The 17,168-nt window shown below is 40.4% G+C and overlaps 1 protein-coding gene across 1 annotated transcript in view; it reads left to right on the top strand.

Moving 5' to 3' along the window:
• stt3b (STT3 oligosaccharyltransferase complex catalytic subunit B) overlaps window positions 1-17,168 on the top strand; it is a 100,284-nt gene that overhangs the window by 27,467 nt on the left and 55,649 nt on the right. Inside the window, exon 2 of the mRNA XM_087834906.1 lies at window positions 12,978-13,086. Coding sequence (XP_087691032.1) covers window positions 12,978-13,086 — 109 coding nt within the window. The remainder of the gene's footprint in view (window positions 1-12,977; window positions 13,087-17,168) is intronic.

The raw sequence follows: 17,168 nt of genomic DNA, 5'->3' as shown, positions 1-17,168 counted from the left end.
TCCCTGTTCATGCCCTATCGGCCCCCCTGGCTAAACTTTGCTAGATCCGCCCCTGCACAGTTACCAGCCGTCAGCTACGTAGAAAAAGATCCTGGTGTAGAAAGTAATATTAAATAAATTCTAACAACAGATTATCAAGCTTAATAGTGCTGCTGTTGTTCAGCCGCTGGTTTCCTCTTTCTGGTGAGAAGTGGGCCAAAAACTAAGAAGAGAGACGGACTCGCGACAGAAAAGCCGATCAGCTGATCATTAAGCAGTTTCAGATTGAAGTAGCAGCAGGAAAGAGAGAGAGAGAGAGAGAGAGAGGCAGTCGCTCCATATATCGGTTGTTAAGCTTAACGTGGGAATGCTTTACAGACATTCAGAGATGAACTTACACTCTTGCTTTACTTCTCTCTGGGAAAACTTCCTCGGAGATGAAATGCTGGTTTGCTAGCTAGGCTACAAATACACGCAGCCGCTCTATCACGTGATGCACACTGCTGCGACGTGCTACGGTTATGAGCCGAGTTACGCTGTTTAGCAAGTTTTGTGAGGTGCTTTTTTGATATTTAATGGATCGGATTACATTTTTTATTTCTCACCGATATCCGATCCAGTAATTTGGGTCAGTATCGGACCGATACCGATACGTAATATCGGATCGGTCCATCTCTAGTCTCTAGTCTGTCATAACTGGGAACTAGCAATTGATTTCACAGCGACTGCCAGTAACCAGTTGCAATCAGTCGTTTGCCAGGCAGTCATTAAATGGTCAATAGGCCTGTGTAACGGGAGTATAATGGGTCTTCACCAAAATCATGGCGAAGGTCATATCGACCTATATAACTATGACTTCTCGGTTAATTAGTCAATTAATTGCTGTTAGTTTGTGCAGTATAGCCGGACAAGCGACTATGTTGTTGACATCTTGGTTATTAAATGATATCCTAAACTAATTGTAATATAATAATTATATTGCAGAAATTATTATACAGAATATGCATAAATTTGAAAGGTGTCCAGAGCCATTTTCTTTTTCATGAAATCATATTTGGTTTTAATAATCCGGCACATTAGAGATGATTTTGCTTTCAACAGGTTTTCATTTGAATAGTTTGGTTAATTCTTATTAAAAACCTCTTAACCTCTTTTGTTTTTCATCAATTCTTTTTTTTTTTTTTTTTAATTAAAAAAAAGTTTAAGCAATCATCTCAGCACGTGTACATGTAAATGGTGTGTTGGATTCTCGCTTCAGACTTGCTTTGCCTGCAGTCACCTGTGTATCCCCGAGTGCTTTGATAATTTACTTTCAGCGACTCTCATTGTAGTCTTTCAGCTCAGGTAAGCATCTCGTCGTACCTTGCCAAGAATATGACACAATTTAAGATTGATTGTCCTATTAGGCCCATAAGGTATTAAAAGCCTGTGTCTGTGTGATGGGTAGGCATTGCCAGCCTGCGCACGGTTGTGAGTAGCAGTCTAAATGTGTATGAAAAGATAATTGGGATGTCAATAGCTGGGACTCTTGAAGTCTGATGTCAGGAGAATGTAGACCTCAGTGGCTAACTCCATCAAATAACGGCATTTTACACAAAAAAGAGCGCATCCAAACAGTGAAGCTCGAGCCACAAGCTTTCTTACATATTTGTTGTTACAGAAAGAGACACCACATTGATGTATTCACACAACAGCACCTAGTCAAAGAAAAGTCTTTATGAGACTGCTCTATTTCAGAGCTGAATAACTCTGCTCCCCACAGACTTTTTTTTTATAACTGAACAAACTGAGAATTTTTATTATGACTGTCAAAATGTGGAGGTATTGGAGCAAATAAATAGTGCTGTGTCAGATGGATCCCAGTTAGAGCTGGAGCATAGTAATGTCTATTTAAGGTTGTCACTAATGATCTAAGATGGAAAATTCAACTTTAGCTTTGATTCATTAATTTGAGCGAACACTAATTTGGCTCTTTGCCTACTGCCATGATGTTACATCTCTCAAGATGTGAGAAAGCAAAACTATAAGGTTGGCTCATCCAGACAGCCTCCTTTTTTATTTTAATTAAATGATTTTTAAACCGTTTATCCAGTTTAGGGTTCCTGTAGGGTGGCAGTGCTAACACAAAGACAGTCAACCATTTGTACTTGGATTCACACCTAGAGCCAAGTTAGTTCACTTAACATACATGTCTTTGGACTCTGGACATTACGGTTTTCACCCAGAGGTCGTTTCTCTTCAGGGTTTTAACACGGCTGTACCCATTTTTGGGTACTGTCTCTCTAAACTTCTCATCATGTGTATGGAATCAAATTCCACAGTCTTGAACTGCAGTGTGCAACAGTAGTCTTGTTCTGCTCTGTAGCCTCTGTGAGCTGCAGAGCTGGTTCTGCCTTGTGTATCCCTGCTTCCCTCTGTCTCTCCAGAGCAGGACAAGGACGACTCTCACCAATTTCAGACCAAGATGGTGGAGTCAAACTCTGTCCAGCCATGGGACAAGACACTCCAAGATCACTGTGACCTCATCATATAAAAGTGTCATATCCCTGATATAGTCACGCAATGTGTTCACCTTCCAAGTCCTGATGCGTCTGACGGCGAAATTTGCATGTCAGCTACGGATTACAATTTGGTACCTAAAAACGGTGCTACATCGACAACCTCCAACAGAACACAGTATTTTTGCAAAATATGTGAGAAAACTTTGTTTCCAAATTTAACAGGAAGTCTTGTCTCACTACTTGACGCAAAAACACACCGAGTAAAACCAAGCGAGAAAGGGGACTTACAGCAGCTGGTGATGTGACCCAAATGTAATCAAATGACTCCACCGAGCATCACTGGAGCACTTCACTCCATATGTCAGGAAGATGGAAATTACTCTTGCAGGTACTAGTGGAAAAGCAGGGCTGTGAGGAGCTGATTTAAAAGCCCGACTGGAGATGCAACATCCCAGGTTTATTATTATTTTTTCTTTCAGTTTTATTATGGGATAATATTGTGCAGCTCCTGAAGAGTTACAAGGTTGTGTTACTTTAGTTATTGTTGAACAAAAATGTCAAGCCTTTATTTTATGCTATTTGTTTATAGTATAAAATTAGATTTACTTACTGCTTAGAAACGCTGCTGCCTGCCAGCTGCGAGCAGTGATAACACATTCAGGATTTTATTTTTTTCTGTATCCTTGTAGATTCTGTTAGCGCAAATTTTTCTTGAAGCACTTGTATAAATTTGAGGCTGCATAACCTACGCCTAGTTAGCAACTGAACTTTCAAAATAACATTCAGAGAGATTGCTTGTATATCTCATTGTCATTATCCCAGATAGAAGGGTAAAATATACCTGGGCTTCCCAATCAAGAGAGGTCTCTGTGGAATATTGGGTTCATTTACTGATGCAGGTCTGTACCATAATAGTTTTATTTATCAGCACAAGTAAAACAGTCACTCACTGCTTTCTTGATTCAAAAATATATTTACGCATGCACATAAAATGTATGCTTAAGTAAGTGGGTACAGCCTGCAGGCTGACTGATCAGCAGATTGGCATGAAATGATCAATATTTTCTAACAGAAAGCTAACAGCCTTTGGACTCAGTCTGTTGTGATTATAAAATGTATGCATTAGCATATATTTCAGCTATGTGTGTCATGTTTCATTTATTCAATATGTGGCCCTTTGCTTGCTGTATCTTAGTCAGTCTGGCCTGCTGAGAAAATGTGTTGCTCATTCCCGGTAAGGATCGTTACATATGCCCCTTCTGTGATTCTACTAATTACATTTTTGACCATGCTGAATGTGCTAAATGCTAAATATTCTTAATTTAAATGAAGTCTGGACGATATGATAGACTTGTTATGTTTTAGCTGTGCTGGATGAGCGTTTAATATGTAAAAATCTTTTGGGTGGAGTTCAATTTTAATGTAATGCCTCATTTCCTGTAGCATTAGGATTAAATGGCTCTTACTGGACCTCTTCATCTCAGACGATGAGCTGTGCACTCTGGGTTAAATTGGGGGTGGGGGGTGTCTCCTCTGCAGTGTCAGCAAGTGTTAACTTATTGAAATTAAGATAATTATATTTTTTGTCTGTTTGGAGACTTGGAAATGGTTGACCTAGCAGAATAATTAGCTGCACATTTGTTGTTTATCTCATAATATTTTTTTAATGTTTCCTCTTTGCTTTTTTCTGCTCTGGTTCGTGCAAACATGATCAACTGAGTCGGTGCTTCAGTCAACCCACTGCATTCACTGCTTGTCTAAACAGAATTTCACATTGACAAAGTTATTTTTCAAGGAACATATGCACACATTGCTATCATGCATTCAGAAAATAATCTTCATTGCGGTGTTTGTATTAATCTAATCCTTAATTAACCTCACCTGAACCTGTGTATCTTTGTTAAAACCCAACCTTCACACTTCATATGGGAAGGTCCCATAATATGCATAAAACTGTTCTATTCAATTGTGGAGAAAACTCCAACAATCAAATGACCTCCTATGAGCAAGCACTTTAGTGAGAGCAGGAAGGAAAAAAACTCCCTTTTAACAGGAAGAAACCTCTGGTTTCTGGTTTAATTGGAAGTTTGGTAGTTTGATATCTGGCTTTTCTTGCTGACATGGGTGCCTGTGTCGTGTCAACCACCCCACTCACTACACCACTTTGCAATGTGTCTTTTGTTCCATCAACTGGTTGCAGCAGACCCCCCACCTCCAAAAATGATCAACAAGTGCTTGCTCAAAGGGAGTCATGTGATTGTTAGGGTTTTTTCTGCGTATTATTGTACGGTCTTTAACATACAATATAATTCACTGTAGTGTTTTCAACGAGGATGTTGGTGACACCGAGTTAAACCACAAATGAAGACCCTGGAGTTTAGTTGCAACTTGTTTAATTGTCTCCATGAACATGTGGTGAAAACTGAAATGACAGAAAATAAACTCCATCTCAACAGGCAAAAGCATGTTTACATCAATAAAGTGCATTACTCTCACTAAAACATTCATGTTAGCAAAATATACATTAATATCCAAAGTTATCTGTATAAACTGTCATAAAAAGTAACTTGCGGCGTTCCAGCCTGATAATTCGGAGTAGATGGCATTTGATTACAACTCCATACTGCCTTTAGCATGAGGAGCCTGTTTCTCAGCAAAACCGAGTGCTTGACCAAAACCGGAAGTGCTTGAACGGAACCGGAAGTGCCCCGCCACAACAGGAAATACATTTTAGCGATATTTTCCTTTTAACTAAAACGTATGTTGAGGATGAATTATTCATTTTAACAACACATATTAATTTGTTAATGGCAAATCTTTTTAGAATTATTTATTTCAAACTTATGAACCTATTTATTCAGAGAAATGCCTTAAGGGCAACACATTCACCTTGAGGAAAATGTCGTGATTTGGTGCTATATATATATATATATTTTTTTTTTAAATAATTGAAGTTGCTTTTCATTAGAAAAAGTGTGGTCTTGTTTGTGAATGATAGAATACACAGTGTAACAATAAAACTTCAAAATGTAATCAATTCATATTTGACATTCGCACGCCAATGTTGAATGTGGATGTTGGATTAAAAAGTGCTTGAGCACAGAAAAAACACTTGTGGTGAATGTGTGGTTTAGTTAAATGTTGCTGAAGGCTATTGAAGTAAATACCAGTCGATTTAAGTTGAGCCACTGCATGTTTAAGCATTGTATAATTTTGTGTTCTTATACCACTGGCTATTAAAGGTGGCTCATGTGTATTGTTAGCCCACTCTTACTGTTAACAGATATAGAGTATAAGGAGTTAGTAGATTTGACATTAGCTGTTTCCTTCTACTTGCACGCACTCTTTACAGTAGGCTAAATCATTCATCACACTCTCTTCTTACAGCAGTATTGGATGTTTGTAGACTTATGCAGCTTTGTTGTTCCAATATTGGCACAGAGTTCACTTGAGTTTTGGGTGGATAGTTCTATCCACTGCTGGGTCTAAGAGTTTGAACAATGAAGAGATATCACTAGTGGCCAGGATGCTTCATCTTGTCAGGTGATGGCAGGACCAGTAGACACCATTAAAGCTTTGGCAACGATCCAGTCAGCCAGTTAGTGTGACCTTTCCCACCAGTACTGAGTCATTAGTTTTTGGGACAGTTGGACAAAGTGTGCAGTGTGACTGAAAACTCACTGTTATCCAATTCTGTGGTAATCCAACCAGAAAATCCTATTTTGGGGATATTGGAAGTTTTTGTGGGCTGTTGATAGCTGTAATCCTGTTCTTCAAATGGCCCGTCTAAGGTTGCTAAAAGAGGCGAATGCACTGTTGCCTAAGAAAACGTGCCATTAGTCAAAGTATAATTAAATGGCAAAAAATATGATAATTTTGATAACTCAGGTTTTTGACCCTGATCAGGTAGTCACACGTATCACAAAGGTACATATTACATAAGTAGAAATTGTTAGCCCAGGGAGAGTTTTGAAATGGACATTAGCTGATCCAGTGAAAAGCTATTCACTCCTTGGTTTTAGTTGTGTTCCTGATTTAAAATCTTTAAATTCTAGACATTTGAATGATGAGAAATTTTTATTCTCATTCCACAGTACTCTGCAGAGGTCTTGAGCCACTCATCATTTCTTCATATTTGCTAGAAAAATGGGAAATAGGTGCAGCAATTTATTGGAACACATGCAAACTGGCTTGGAAGTTAATATTTGGGATGTTGGCGCCTTAAGATGATCTCACACTGCTTTAATAATGTTGGGTTCGATCTGGGGAGGCCAGTCCATGACAGTGTTTTTTTGCTGCTGTTGTTTTTTTTTTCTATCCAGATATGCTTTTACTACATTAGTTGTGTGTTTGGAGCTATTGTCATGCTGAAAAATGAGGCCATTGCCAGTGTAATATTTTCTATATAATTATCTGGATTTTGTTGGTATTTTTTTCTGTCTTCATAAGTCTATAGATTTTGGCAAGATTCCAACACCACTGGCTAAAATGCAGTAATAAACCACCACAGAGCCTCCACTGTGTTTTACGGGTGGCTGTTGTCCTCCCCTGAGGAGAACTGAAGCTTTTTTGCTAATATGTCTTTGAGAATTACCTTGTTGGTGGAAAAATACTATTTCTGTGTCTGTCAACCTGTAAATTCAGTTTAAGAAACTGGCCTATTTTTTTCCCCTTTCTTTTGCTGCTAGTCTTAAATAATCAGGCCCCATCTTATCTTAATGACCTTGTAGTACCATATCACCCTATTAGAGCACTTTGCTCCCGCTCTGCAGGCCTACTTGTTGTTCCTAGAGTATTTAAAAGTAGAATGGGAGGGAGAGCCTTCAGTTTTCAGGCCCCTCTTCTGTGGAACCAGCTTCCAGTTTGGATTCGGGAGACAGACACTATCTCTACTTTTAAGATTAGGCTTAAAACTTTCCTTTTTGCTAAAGCATATAGTTAGGGCTGGACCAGGTGACCCTGAATCCTCCCTTAGTTATGCTGCAATAGATGTAGGCTGCCGGGGGATTCCCATGATGCATTGAGTTTTTCCTTTCCAGTCACCTTTCTCGCTCACTATGTATTAACAGACCTCTCTGCATTGTATCATATCTGTTATTAACCTCTGTCTCTCTTCCACAGCATGTCTTTTATCCTGTCTTCCTTCTCTCACCCCAACCGGTCGCAGCAGATGGCCGCCCCTCCCTGAGCCTGGTTCTGCCGGAGGTTTCTTCCTGTTAAAAGGGAGTTTTTCCTTCCCACTGTCGCCAAAGTGCTTGCTCATAGGGGGTCATATGATTGTTGGGTTTTTCTCTGTATCTATGAAGCGCCTTGAGGCGACTTTTGTTGTGATTTGGCGCTATATAAATAAAATTGAATTGAATTGAATAGTTACAAAGAGCCAAAAGATAGGATTTAAAATTGGTTCTTTGCTAAGCTGTCTGTTATGTGTAGAGCAGCTCATCCATAGTTAGGTGCCTTTTTATGCTTGAATGGTAGTGGTGTAACAATCTTCTGCCTCTCCGGGATGTTCTTTTTATAATAATCATTATAATCATGTTTCTAATTAACCTTATTAGCTGTGAGATTTCCACTAGCTGCCTTTAGTTCCTACTTTTTAAAATGTACCTACTTTTTAAAATCACATTGGTGGCATGCACTAAAGTTTTCTATGTAATATATATACATGTATATTTTAAATACAAAGCAATGTTTGTGGCAGTGTATCTCTGTACTCTATGCCGTAGCCTGATGCAGAACTCAAAGATGTGTAGGGTAGCAATATGCAGTGCAAACCCAGTAAGTTGATTAGCACAAGGATAATATCACTGTGAAACAAAATGCAATGGGTTGTAATTGTATCAGGTTCATTACGCTGGTGTAGATGTTTTTCTCATTCTTATAGCTCTGTCAGTCCGTGTATAGATTTACAGTCTGTCCTCGAGTCTTTTCTCTGTTAAATGGTAAATGGTCTGTATTTGTATAGCGCTTTTACTAGTCCCGCCTAGGGACCCCAAAGCGCTTTTACACGTCCAGTCATCCACCCATTCACTCTCACATTCATACACTGGTGGAGGCAAGCTACAGTTGTAGCCACAGCTGCCCTGGGGCAGACTGACAGAAGCGAGGCTGCCATATCGCGCCATCGGCCCTTCTGGCCAACACCAGTAGGCGGTAGGTGAAGTGTCTTGCCCAAGGACACAACGACCGAGACTGTCCGAGCCGGGGCTCGAACCGGCAACCTTCCGATTACAAGGCGAACTCCCAACTCTTGAGCCACGATCGCCCCATCGTTCTGCATTTCAGTAAAAAATAACAGTCCAGTTTCACTTGAGATTGCAGAGCAGCACAGAGACATCAGCTCACAATGCAAACAGCAACACCCTGTGACAGGGACTCAGCACAGAACTCTAATTTCAGCTTTAAGAGACGTGGCCTTGCAAAACTGCAATAACAGGGTCACCCTGACGATGGTCAACAATGCTCGACTGCCGGATACCTCACTGTGTGAAGCTTATTTTGTTTGCGCTTGTTTGCCTTCCTGGTCCATAAACAGTTTCATCATTTACACGTTGTTCACAGAGGTTGTTAATTAGTCAAGGTGGCGATTAGAACCAACGACCATTCAGACACTCACCAGAATATGGACGAGTGGGGAAAAGCCAATGATGCATCCGATTATGCAGTTGATGCTGAATGAGGCATTACTAGTTTATAAACAGGAAGGGAGCCCACTTAGTCATGCTGCTGCTGATGGCACAGTCTCAACAGGAAATTGGTAATCAGTGAAACGGACCTTGATTAAAATAAATGACGGTGCTTGCAGAAGTCCCCCTGTGATATCAAGTGCATAAATATTCCACTTCTATTTTTATTTTTGCTTTCAGATATTATCTGCGGAGTTTATATACGAGTTGTTCTGCAGATATGAATCCAGGATATGTTCTTTGAATGGTGTTATTAGAGGTGTGTTGCTTTCCTTGAAGCATACTTGCTGCTTTTCAGAGGTGCTGCAGTACAATCACTAGTCATTCGTGTGCTTTGTGGGCCTGAAAACCATATTGGCAGCTATGCATTAAATTGCTAATGTGCCTGGCAGAGCTACATTATCTGCCCCGTCAAAGTGACAAGGGCAGAGGTAGAGCGCTTCCTTCAGCTGTGCATGAGATCTTTGGAAAATGGGTTGTGTGGATATGGTGTGGCAGTGCGCAAAGTTGTCTTTTTAAAGGCTTTCTTTGAATTTGCCGTGTTTCCGCGTCGCTGCTTTGACAGCTGCAGAACAATGAGGCCGGATTGGCTGGCCAGTTTCACAGCACCTACATTCACAGTCCCTCTGTGGTCGAACTCACACACCTGGCTGCTTCTGTAGTTATTTTTTTCCCTTTTTTACTTTGTAACATTGAGCTTCTTTCCACGCCTCAGCAGGCAATGAAATATTTGTATTGAAAGAACTGGACATTAAACATATGAAACAATTGCTAGACTTTAATTGACAGGACCTAATCTTTTATGGGGGGTTTTGTAGCAGAAAAACTGTAAAGCAGTAGCAGTAGCTCTTTTTTCTCTTTTCCTTCTGTGACTCCTGTGTTCCAGCTGGATGGTTTGTTTTTCCCAGTCTGTTCTCTGCCCAGATTCAGACTCTCGGGCCTCAGGTTGTTGAGTAATGTGATTGCCTGAGGAGCCCCAAGGATAAACACTCATGTCAGCTTCTTTATAGCTTTTCAAGATCACTTTAAGAGGCACAATGCCTGTGAGTGTTTGCTTGTTGTTTCATCCGTCGCATAGAGAATATTGCTCTTCTAATTTATGATCATTCTGTTCGTGTTGACTTATCAATATGGTTAGTAACTGTTGTCATAGAGAATGAAACACAAAAATAAAAATCCTGGGATCTGTTGACTTTTTTTCAGTATCACCTGTATCCCGCAGCATCCCATCATCATGTTGCAACTTCTCCATCAATGAAAGCGTGCTGCATACAAAGACATCTTCTCAAAACTGAGGGATTGGGAATAGAGAAGATGACAGCAAACCAAGCATCTCGTGACCGTGCAGCAGTTTTAAACTTATTGCATTGATCGTCAGCGTCTCACGCTCCACGACTTTGCAGCTTTTAATGACATTGCTTGTCATCTCTTAATCTGTCTCACCTGAATACATGGAAACGCAGTTTATGTGATTAACTTTGGAAGCACGCTTATTGATTTAATGACATCCCTACCCGGCCTGTTCGATTGTGACTGAAAACATGCTGACAATAAATTTGGTCAGTAATTAAACTATTGATTGTTTATCAACAAATATGCATTTATTAAATACATAGGGTTTTTTTTTTGTTGTTTTTCTGTTTGTTTTTTTTAAGCAGAGGATTTTCTTGACCTTTTATAAATTCAAATGGAAGGGTTGGACACTATGAGGGATACAGGGTCGCCTGGTAGAGAGTTGGACCCAGGATGGGAGATGTTTTTGACCATAAAGACACCTTCCAAAGACAACTGTCGACCCCTGCCAGCCTGCAACCTCCAACGTGGAACATCCACAGAGGCATATTGGGGTGAAGAGAGGCATGGCTGGCAGCAGATCGGGAGCTTGATGGAGAGCTAAAGTCAATAACCACCTGACACCTCAGTCGCTCTGTAGGATGTGGACTGGGTGACAGAGCCTTAGTGGGGACAAAGACTGCTGCAGGAAACCATTATCCTTCTACAGGTTTACCTACGGAAACCTTGTTACGACTCCTATTTTCGTCTGGATTGATCTTGTTGTGCAGAGGCGCTCTTTCAGTCGTTTCAGTTACAGAGGAACAAAATGGCGAGTGAGCCTGTGCTTCTAGGGAGGAAAGAGGTGCACTCCATTCATAACACGAGACAAAATGAGAACTTTCTAGCTAAAATTACAGCCATCTTTGAAAAGACCAGTGTTTAAGGGTTTGTGCCTGTTCGCACTTGAAGAGCGGGGTATGCTGAAGGAAGAATATGTAGTTGATTGGGTTCGCAGCTGTTGTCGAGCCCGAGACACCTGTGCTTTTTTTGTGTGTGTGCTTGTTGTGTTTCACTGTTTCTGTTGACACTACTTTAAGGTCAGATGAATTTGATTATAATTGCCTCTTCCAGCAGCTTGCATGTTTCTCTCTTTTTACAGTTGAAGTAGACACTATTATGTTTGCAAATTTATATCAGATACAAGTTCAGTATTTAAGTCTTTTTTAAGTGACTTTTAATCCCTGTTTTCTCATTAACGAGTGCCAGTAATAAGGAAGTGATTGCACTGTTGAGTCGGTATTATGGCCTATTATTGTTATTTGTAGCAGATTTAGATGCAGATAAACGTCTCACTGTTTTGCATTGTTAAAATGCCAACCTTGCCTTCTACTTATACTCTTTTGATTTGTGTTTAAAAAAGGAAAAAACACATGCAGCAGGAGCCTCTTTATAGCCTCTAAACTTTGGCATGTATATGCTGCTTTAAGATGCACATAAATGCAAATTTACAGCATCAGCATGTTGAAACCCCTGAGCCTGCTATTGGTGCAGCAACGGCCACATGTGCATATTTGACTGAAAATAAACACAGAAAATATGGTTTTAAAGCAAAACTGTCGCAACCAAGGCTTTGTGTTGTTTAGTCTCATTTCAGTCTTGTTACTATAGTCTCACTTTGTGTTTGTTGGCTTGTCATATTGTTAGACTTGATGCAATATGAATCAAATAATTGCTCCAGAGCTTATTAGTCACACAGATGAGGCTGCTGTGTCCTCTGTGATATACATTTGTCTAATAATAGTCATTGAGTGAGCTGCTGAGGTTTGCTATAGGATCTCTATAGATGAATTATGTTACATGAGCCTTTGAACATACTCGGCCTACATTAATGAGCTCGGTGGCAAAGGAAGCTGCCTCTGAAAATTTACTGAACACTTGCTTCGTTCTCTTTGGCAGCTTTCTTCTCAGCACTGTCAGCTCTTTGGTTCTGCTGCTTGACGCTGTTCCAACCCCCTCGGCTTACCACAGCTACAGTGTGAATCGAAGCCTGTTTGGAGTGATATTCCTTATATTTATTCTTAGTTTCCCCCCCTTTGGTCATTATTTCTCTGTTCTAATACCAGACCTATTTTACGTCTTCGTCATCTCAGCCTAGTGGTTGAAATTGGAACTATTTGTGCAATAAGCAGGCTTTTGTTCTGAAAATACCACCGTATATATGAAAGCCCTTCATCGCAACCTTTTTTCCTTTTTAAATCAGCGACTGACCTGAGAGCTGTTGGCGATAGCACAAAGGCTCACGTTGTGAATGGAAGCTTCATCTTCCGTGTTTCAAAAAAGAAAAACTCTCAGCAGCTTATCCATTCGTACCGCCTTCAGAAAATCTGTAAATAATCTATTCGTTCCTAGAGATGAGTCTTTGTTGTTCCCCTTCTCAAAATTGGCCTACAAATGAAAATAGATGTTTATTCTATCTGTGTGGTTGTTTCTTTGCCTTACACGAAGTAATCCCTATTATTTTTCTGCATCTCTACAGGTTCAACTACAGATCAACACACCATCTCACCACCAATGGCTTCTATGAGTTCCTCAATTGGTTCGATGAAAGGGCGTGGTACCCCTTGGGGAGGATCGTGGGCGGCACAGTAAGTTTTTCCTCAAAATGCAGCTCCATTTGTTACGTATTTGTTCATCAATTTTCCATTTCCAGTTTAGAGAACTAGAGATTTAAATCTTGTTAATAAGGTGCCCGTAAGAGCCGCAAGTATCTCTACTGATCCGATTTCTAAATGGCTTAGTCAGCTTTGGAGCTACATAGCGAATGGAGCCTATCCCATCTTGCATACACATCTTGGGTACACACTGGATCTGTCAACAGCCCCCCCACACAGTCTCACATCCTCACCTACAGTCAATTTTGAACCATAATTTAACCTAAAAAGCATGTCTGTGGGCTGTGGGGAAACTCCACACATTAAGGCCTCAGTGCTGAACCTACTCCATCGGTGTGATTCATGAGTACCACAGGCTCACAAAATTTTAAGAAAATATGTTTTGTGATTAAAAAAATAATAGAAAGAACCTGAGCAACACTGACTTGGATAATGACCTCTGTGTATGTGTATCGGGAACAGTCAGTGTTTACACACTCTTTAGAAAAACCATGGTGCCCTCAGCCTACATCAGAATCATAATACTCTCGATACTTTACCTTTTTGGGCCATTCTGTTAACCACAGATTGGTTGTGTGGGAAAATCTCAATAGATCAGAGCTTTCTGAAACACTCGAACCAACCTGGCTGACACCTACGACCGTATCCAATCCAGCATTACTTACATCACCTTTCTTCCTTCATTCTGATGCTCGATTTGAACTTCAGCAGGCCGTATTGGCCATGTCTACATGCATAAATGCACTGAGTTGCTATCACGTGACTGGTTGATTACATATGTGTCTATCAAGTAGTTGTACAGCTCTACCCCAGTGAGAGTGTGTATCATAAAAGACTAAAAAGCGATCATTATTTCCAACCACGACTTTTCCAAGCTGAAGGTCAATGTTCTGCATATTGCTTTAGGTGTTTGATGTAAAACACAGAGGCAAGCGTTTACATTTCCGAAGGCCGAACATTTGCTACGTTTGAAATGGACCCCAAGGATAACCTTTCTAAATAGTTGCCTTTTCCCCCTCAATTTTCTGTTGTTTTACTAAATCAGCTCAGACAAGTGTTTCATCCTCTTTGTGTTTCCACCAAAGTGTTGCCTTGTCTCCGCATCTCTTTTATTTTAATGGCTGATTTAAATTCAGCCGGTAGTTTCCAGTTTGGTCACTTGAGCATTGCAGCACTACATTTTGCTGAATGTGTCTTGCAGTTTGTTTAATCAGACAGTGACCTCAAGTGTGAACGAGCTCGCTCTGCATCAGACTAAAAGGGGTTGAGATAAGTGTCAGCAACTAACGCTGAGGCCATGGCACTATATTAGATTGCTCCCTTTCAACTTGGGAGCAACTTTCTGGCCCATGTGTGACACAGTGAAGTTGTATTCGTGAAGGAGAGTAAGATGAGTCTGATACTCAGAGTCAAATTGGTCCTGAAAGAATAGATTTACACTACTTTAATGAGTCTTAAGGTTGAAGAAAGCTTTTAGTGTTTAGAGTCTGCCTTGCAAAAAATCTCAGGGCAACAGGACATAAGCCAGAGGAATTCTGCATTGTACATAGCCTGGAAATAGTACGCTTGATGCCGCAATGTCCTGATTTTTAAAAAGACTGAGATATATTTGCATTGCATGACCCTGACCTTGTTTGGTGGCAGAACACACAGAGGCTCACACATAGGTCGACCAGCACATCGAGATGCCCATTTGATCCTGTCGGCACGTAGGGTTCAATACAGGGATAAAAACAAACACAAGCTTACTACATACAAGAACAAAGAAGCTGTTGTGTAAACATATCAAAGCTACCTCCATGCGGGCCTGCCTACATGCAGTGTGGAGAAGTATTTCAAGGGTACTAAAGTCAGGCTTGGCAGTTCAAGGATGCCATAGAGCCCCATAAGCCTCCACCAAAGAGCATGGATTTAAGTCACAATCCAGGAACAACAGTTAACCATTAACTTGACAGATTCCCCTCGGCTGCCATGCCCTCCCCACTGACCAGCAAAATGATTACGATAAAATATTGAACTTTTTTTGGTGAAAAATGGGACATGATGATTCCACAAAATGTGTCTCCCATTTCCCCGATTCCCTCATCTCTGCACCTCATCTCCCAGCCTCATCTTCTCACCCCTGTATCCTGTGAACAGTGATGTCTATGTGAGTTAAATACCTTTGGCCTTTCTATCTCCCTTTCCCCCTTAACATCCCCACCTGCTGTCTGTTCTCTCAACCAAGCTTCATGGACATACTAGGGTTATACTCTGAGCTATAATTGCTCCAGCTAATGGTGCATCAGGACTACAGAATCTAGGTACTCAGTGCCAGATAAATGTGGAAATGAATTCTTACCTCGATTACTAGTTCAGGTAAAACGCTGAGCTAGAGCCTGACTCTTGGAGCCTGTAGCGAGACTCCTGTCTCCTTCCCTCTGATTAGGGAGTTCCTGCACATAGTCGATACAACGAGGCATGTTAATGCTGTGCATTTATTCACACTTCTGTTATTGTAGTACCAAACAACGTCCAGGGCTGGAGCTGGAAGACATTCTAAATACTGATATTTGAATATAGTTTTCACTCCTGCATAAGCAATCCAAGGAATTATACATCCCAAACCTATCCATCAGGATTCATCTGTCATAAGTAGTTACCATCAGATTCTGGTAATTGCACATGACAAGCCTAGCCTGTAATAATAGATGCTCTGCTTCTGTTTCAGTACATGGACGCTTGGGCTAAGCCGTGTACCCAGAGGGTGCAAGCTGAAACTCATGAAAATTAATTTAAGACTGTACGCCTTCCAGTTCAGATTACTCGTCTAATCATGACATTAACAAGATTCCCGGACTGCACATTGCATTATCTTGAGCATAAATATCAATGCGCACAGAGCTGAGCTTCTTCTTCTGCACATTTGGAATATATTGATGGCGTATGAGTCAAAACAGGAAATGATCGTAGAGTAAATCACACGCTGCAGTCTTCTTTCTGCTCAGTGTAGTTTCACTGAAGATTCATTTCATTTTCCAGTTGGACATTACTTTAAATATTTTAATGTTCTCAGCAAACTAAAGCAATTTGCAAAGGGAGAACATACATGGGCTTGAGCAGTATCACAGCTGGAGATTAGAAGTTGGCAGACAGACGGTGCATTTTATGAGTGCTTCATAACTTCATTTCTGGTATACTTTCCTTCTATTTGCCATTTGTTTTATTAATATTAGGCTTGTTCCAAATGTCGATGTTCCCCCATTAAACAAACAAACAAACAAAACCCTAACATTTAAATCATAAGAATAGAATTAAGGTCAGTTTGATTTCTAACCGTTGTATTATGTAGGACATAAGTATGACAAATCTAGCCTAACTAAAACACACAGACTCAAGCTGATACAAAAATCCTGCCTGTGTTTCTGAACTTTTCTTGGAAGTGTTGCGCTGAGTGGTTATGAAGAGTGACTGCAGCCATTTCAGCAGGTATAATTTGTGGAGCGATTGTGCTGGGGCCTAAGGTATGTGTTGCACTGTCTGCAATTACAGAGGTCATGTAGTACTTGCGGCGTTATTATTTTGAACATCGTCTGTAGATGATTGTTACTTCATACCTTTTTTATTTGACATTTTTAAAATGCCTGATTCTCGATCCCCAGGGATGATACTTATACCACTGGAATGAATTCGCATAAAGCATGCTGGAACTAATATACAGCTTCACAAGGTGCTTTGGCAACCAAATTAATTAATCTGACTGGAAGAAAAATGTTAAAGAGTAAAAGATGCACTGCAGCGGAATGGCTGTGGCATCGCAAAAAGTGGAGATATTGTATTTCTTTTTTTTTTTAAATCATTGTCAACAAATCCCTTGAAAATGCAGAAATGGATAATGAATTCATCCTTCCAGCAAGATCTGTGTGTAAGCCAAGGCTTGATATAGCATATTTCTCTGTGCCATAGCGCTTCATTTGCCCCCAAACTGTGTCACTGTCAGTGAGCCACACTGTTGCACTACATAAATGACACGTTGCTTCCTCACCATGAACATTAGCATTGTGTTTTGTTTTAAG

Source organism: Neolamprologus brichardi, chromosome 22 (assembly GCF_056152115.1).
Source record: "Neolamprologus brichardi isolate AB-2024 chromosome 22, ASM5615211v1, whole genome shotgun sequence".
Taxonomy (NCBI): domain Eukaryota; kingdom Metazoa; phylum Chordata; class Actinopteri; order Cichliformes; family Cichlidae; genus Neolamprologus; species Neolamprologus brichardi.
This window is presented reverse-complemented; position numbering and strand designations above follow the sequence as displayed.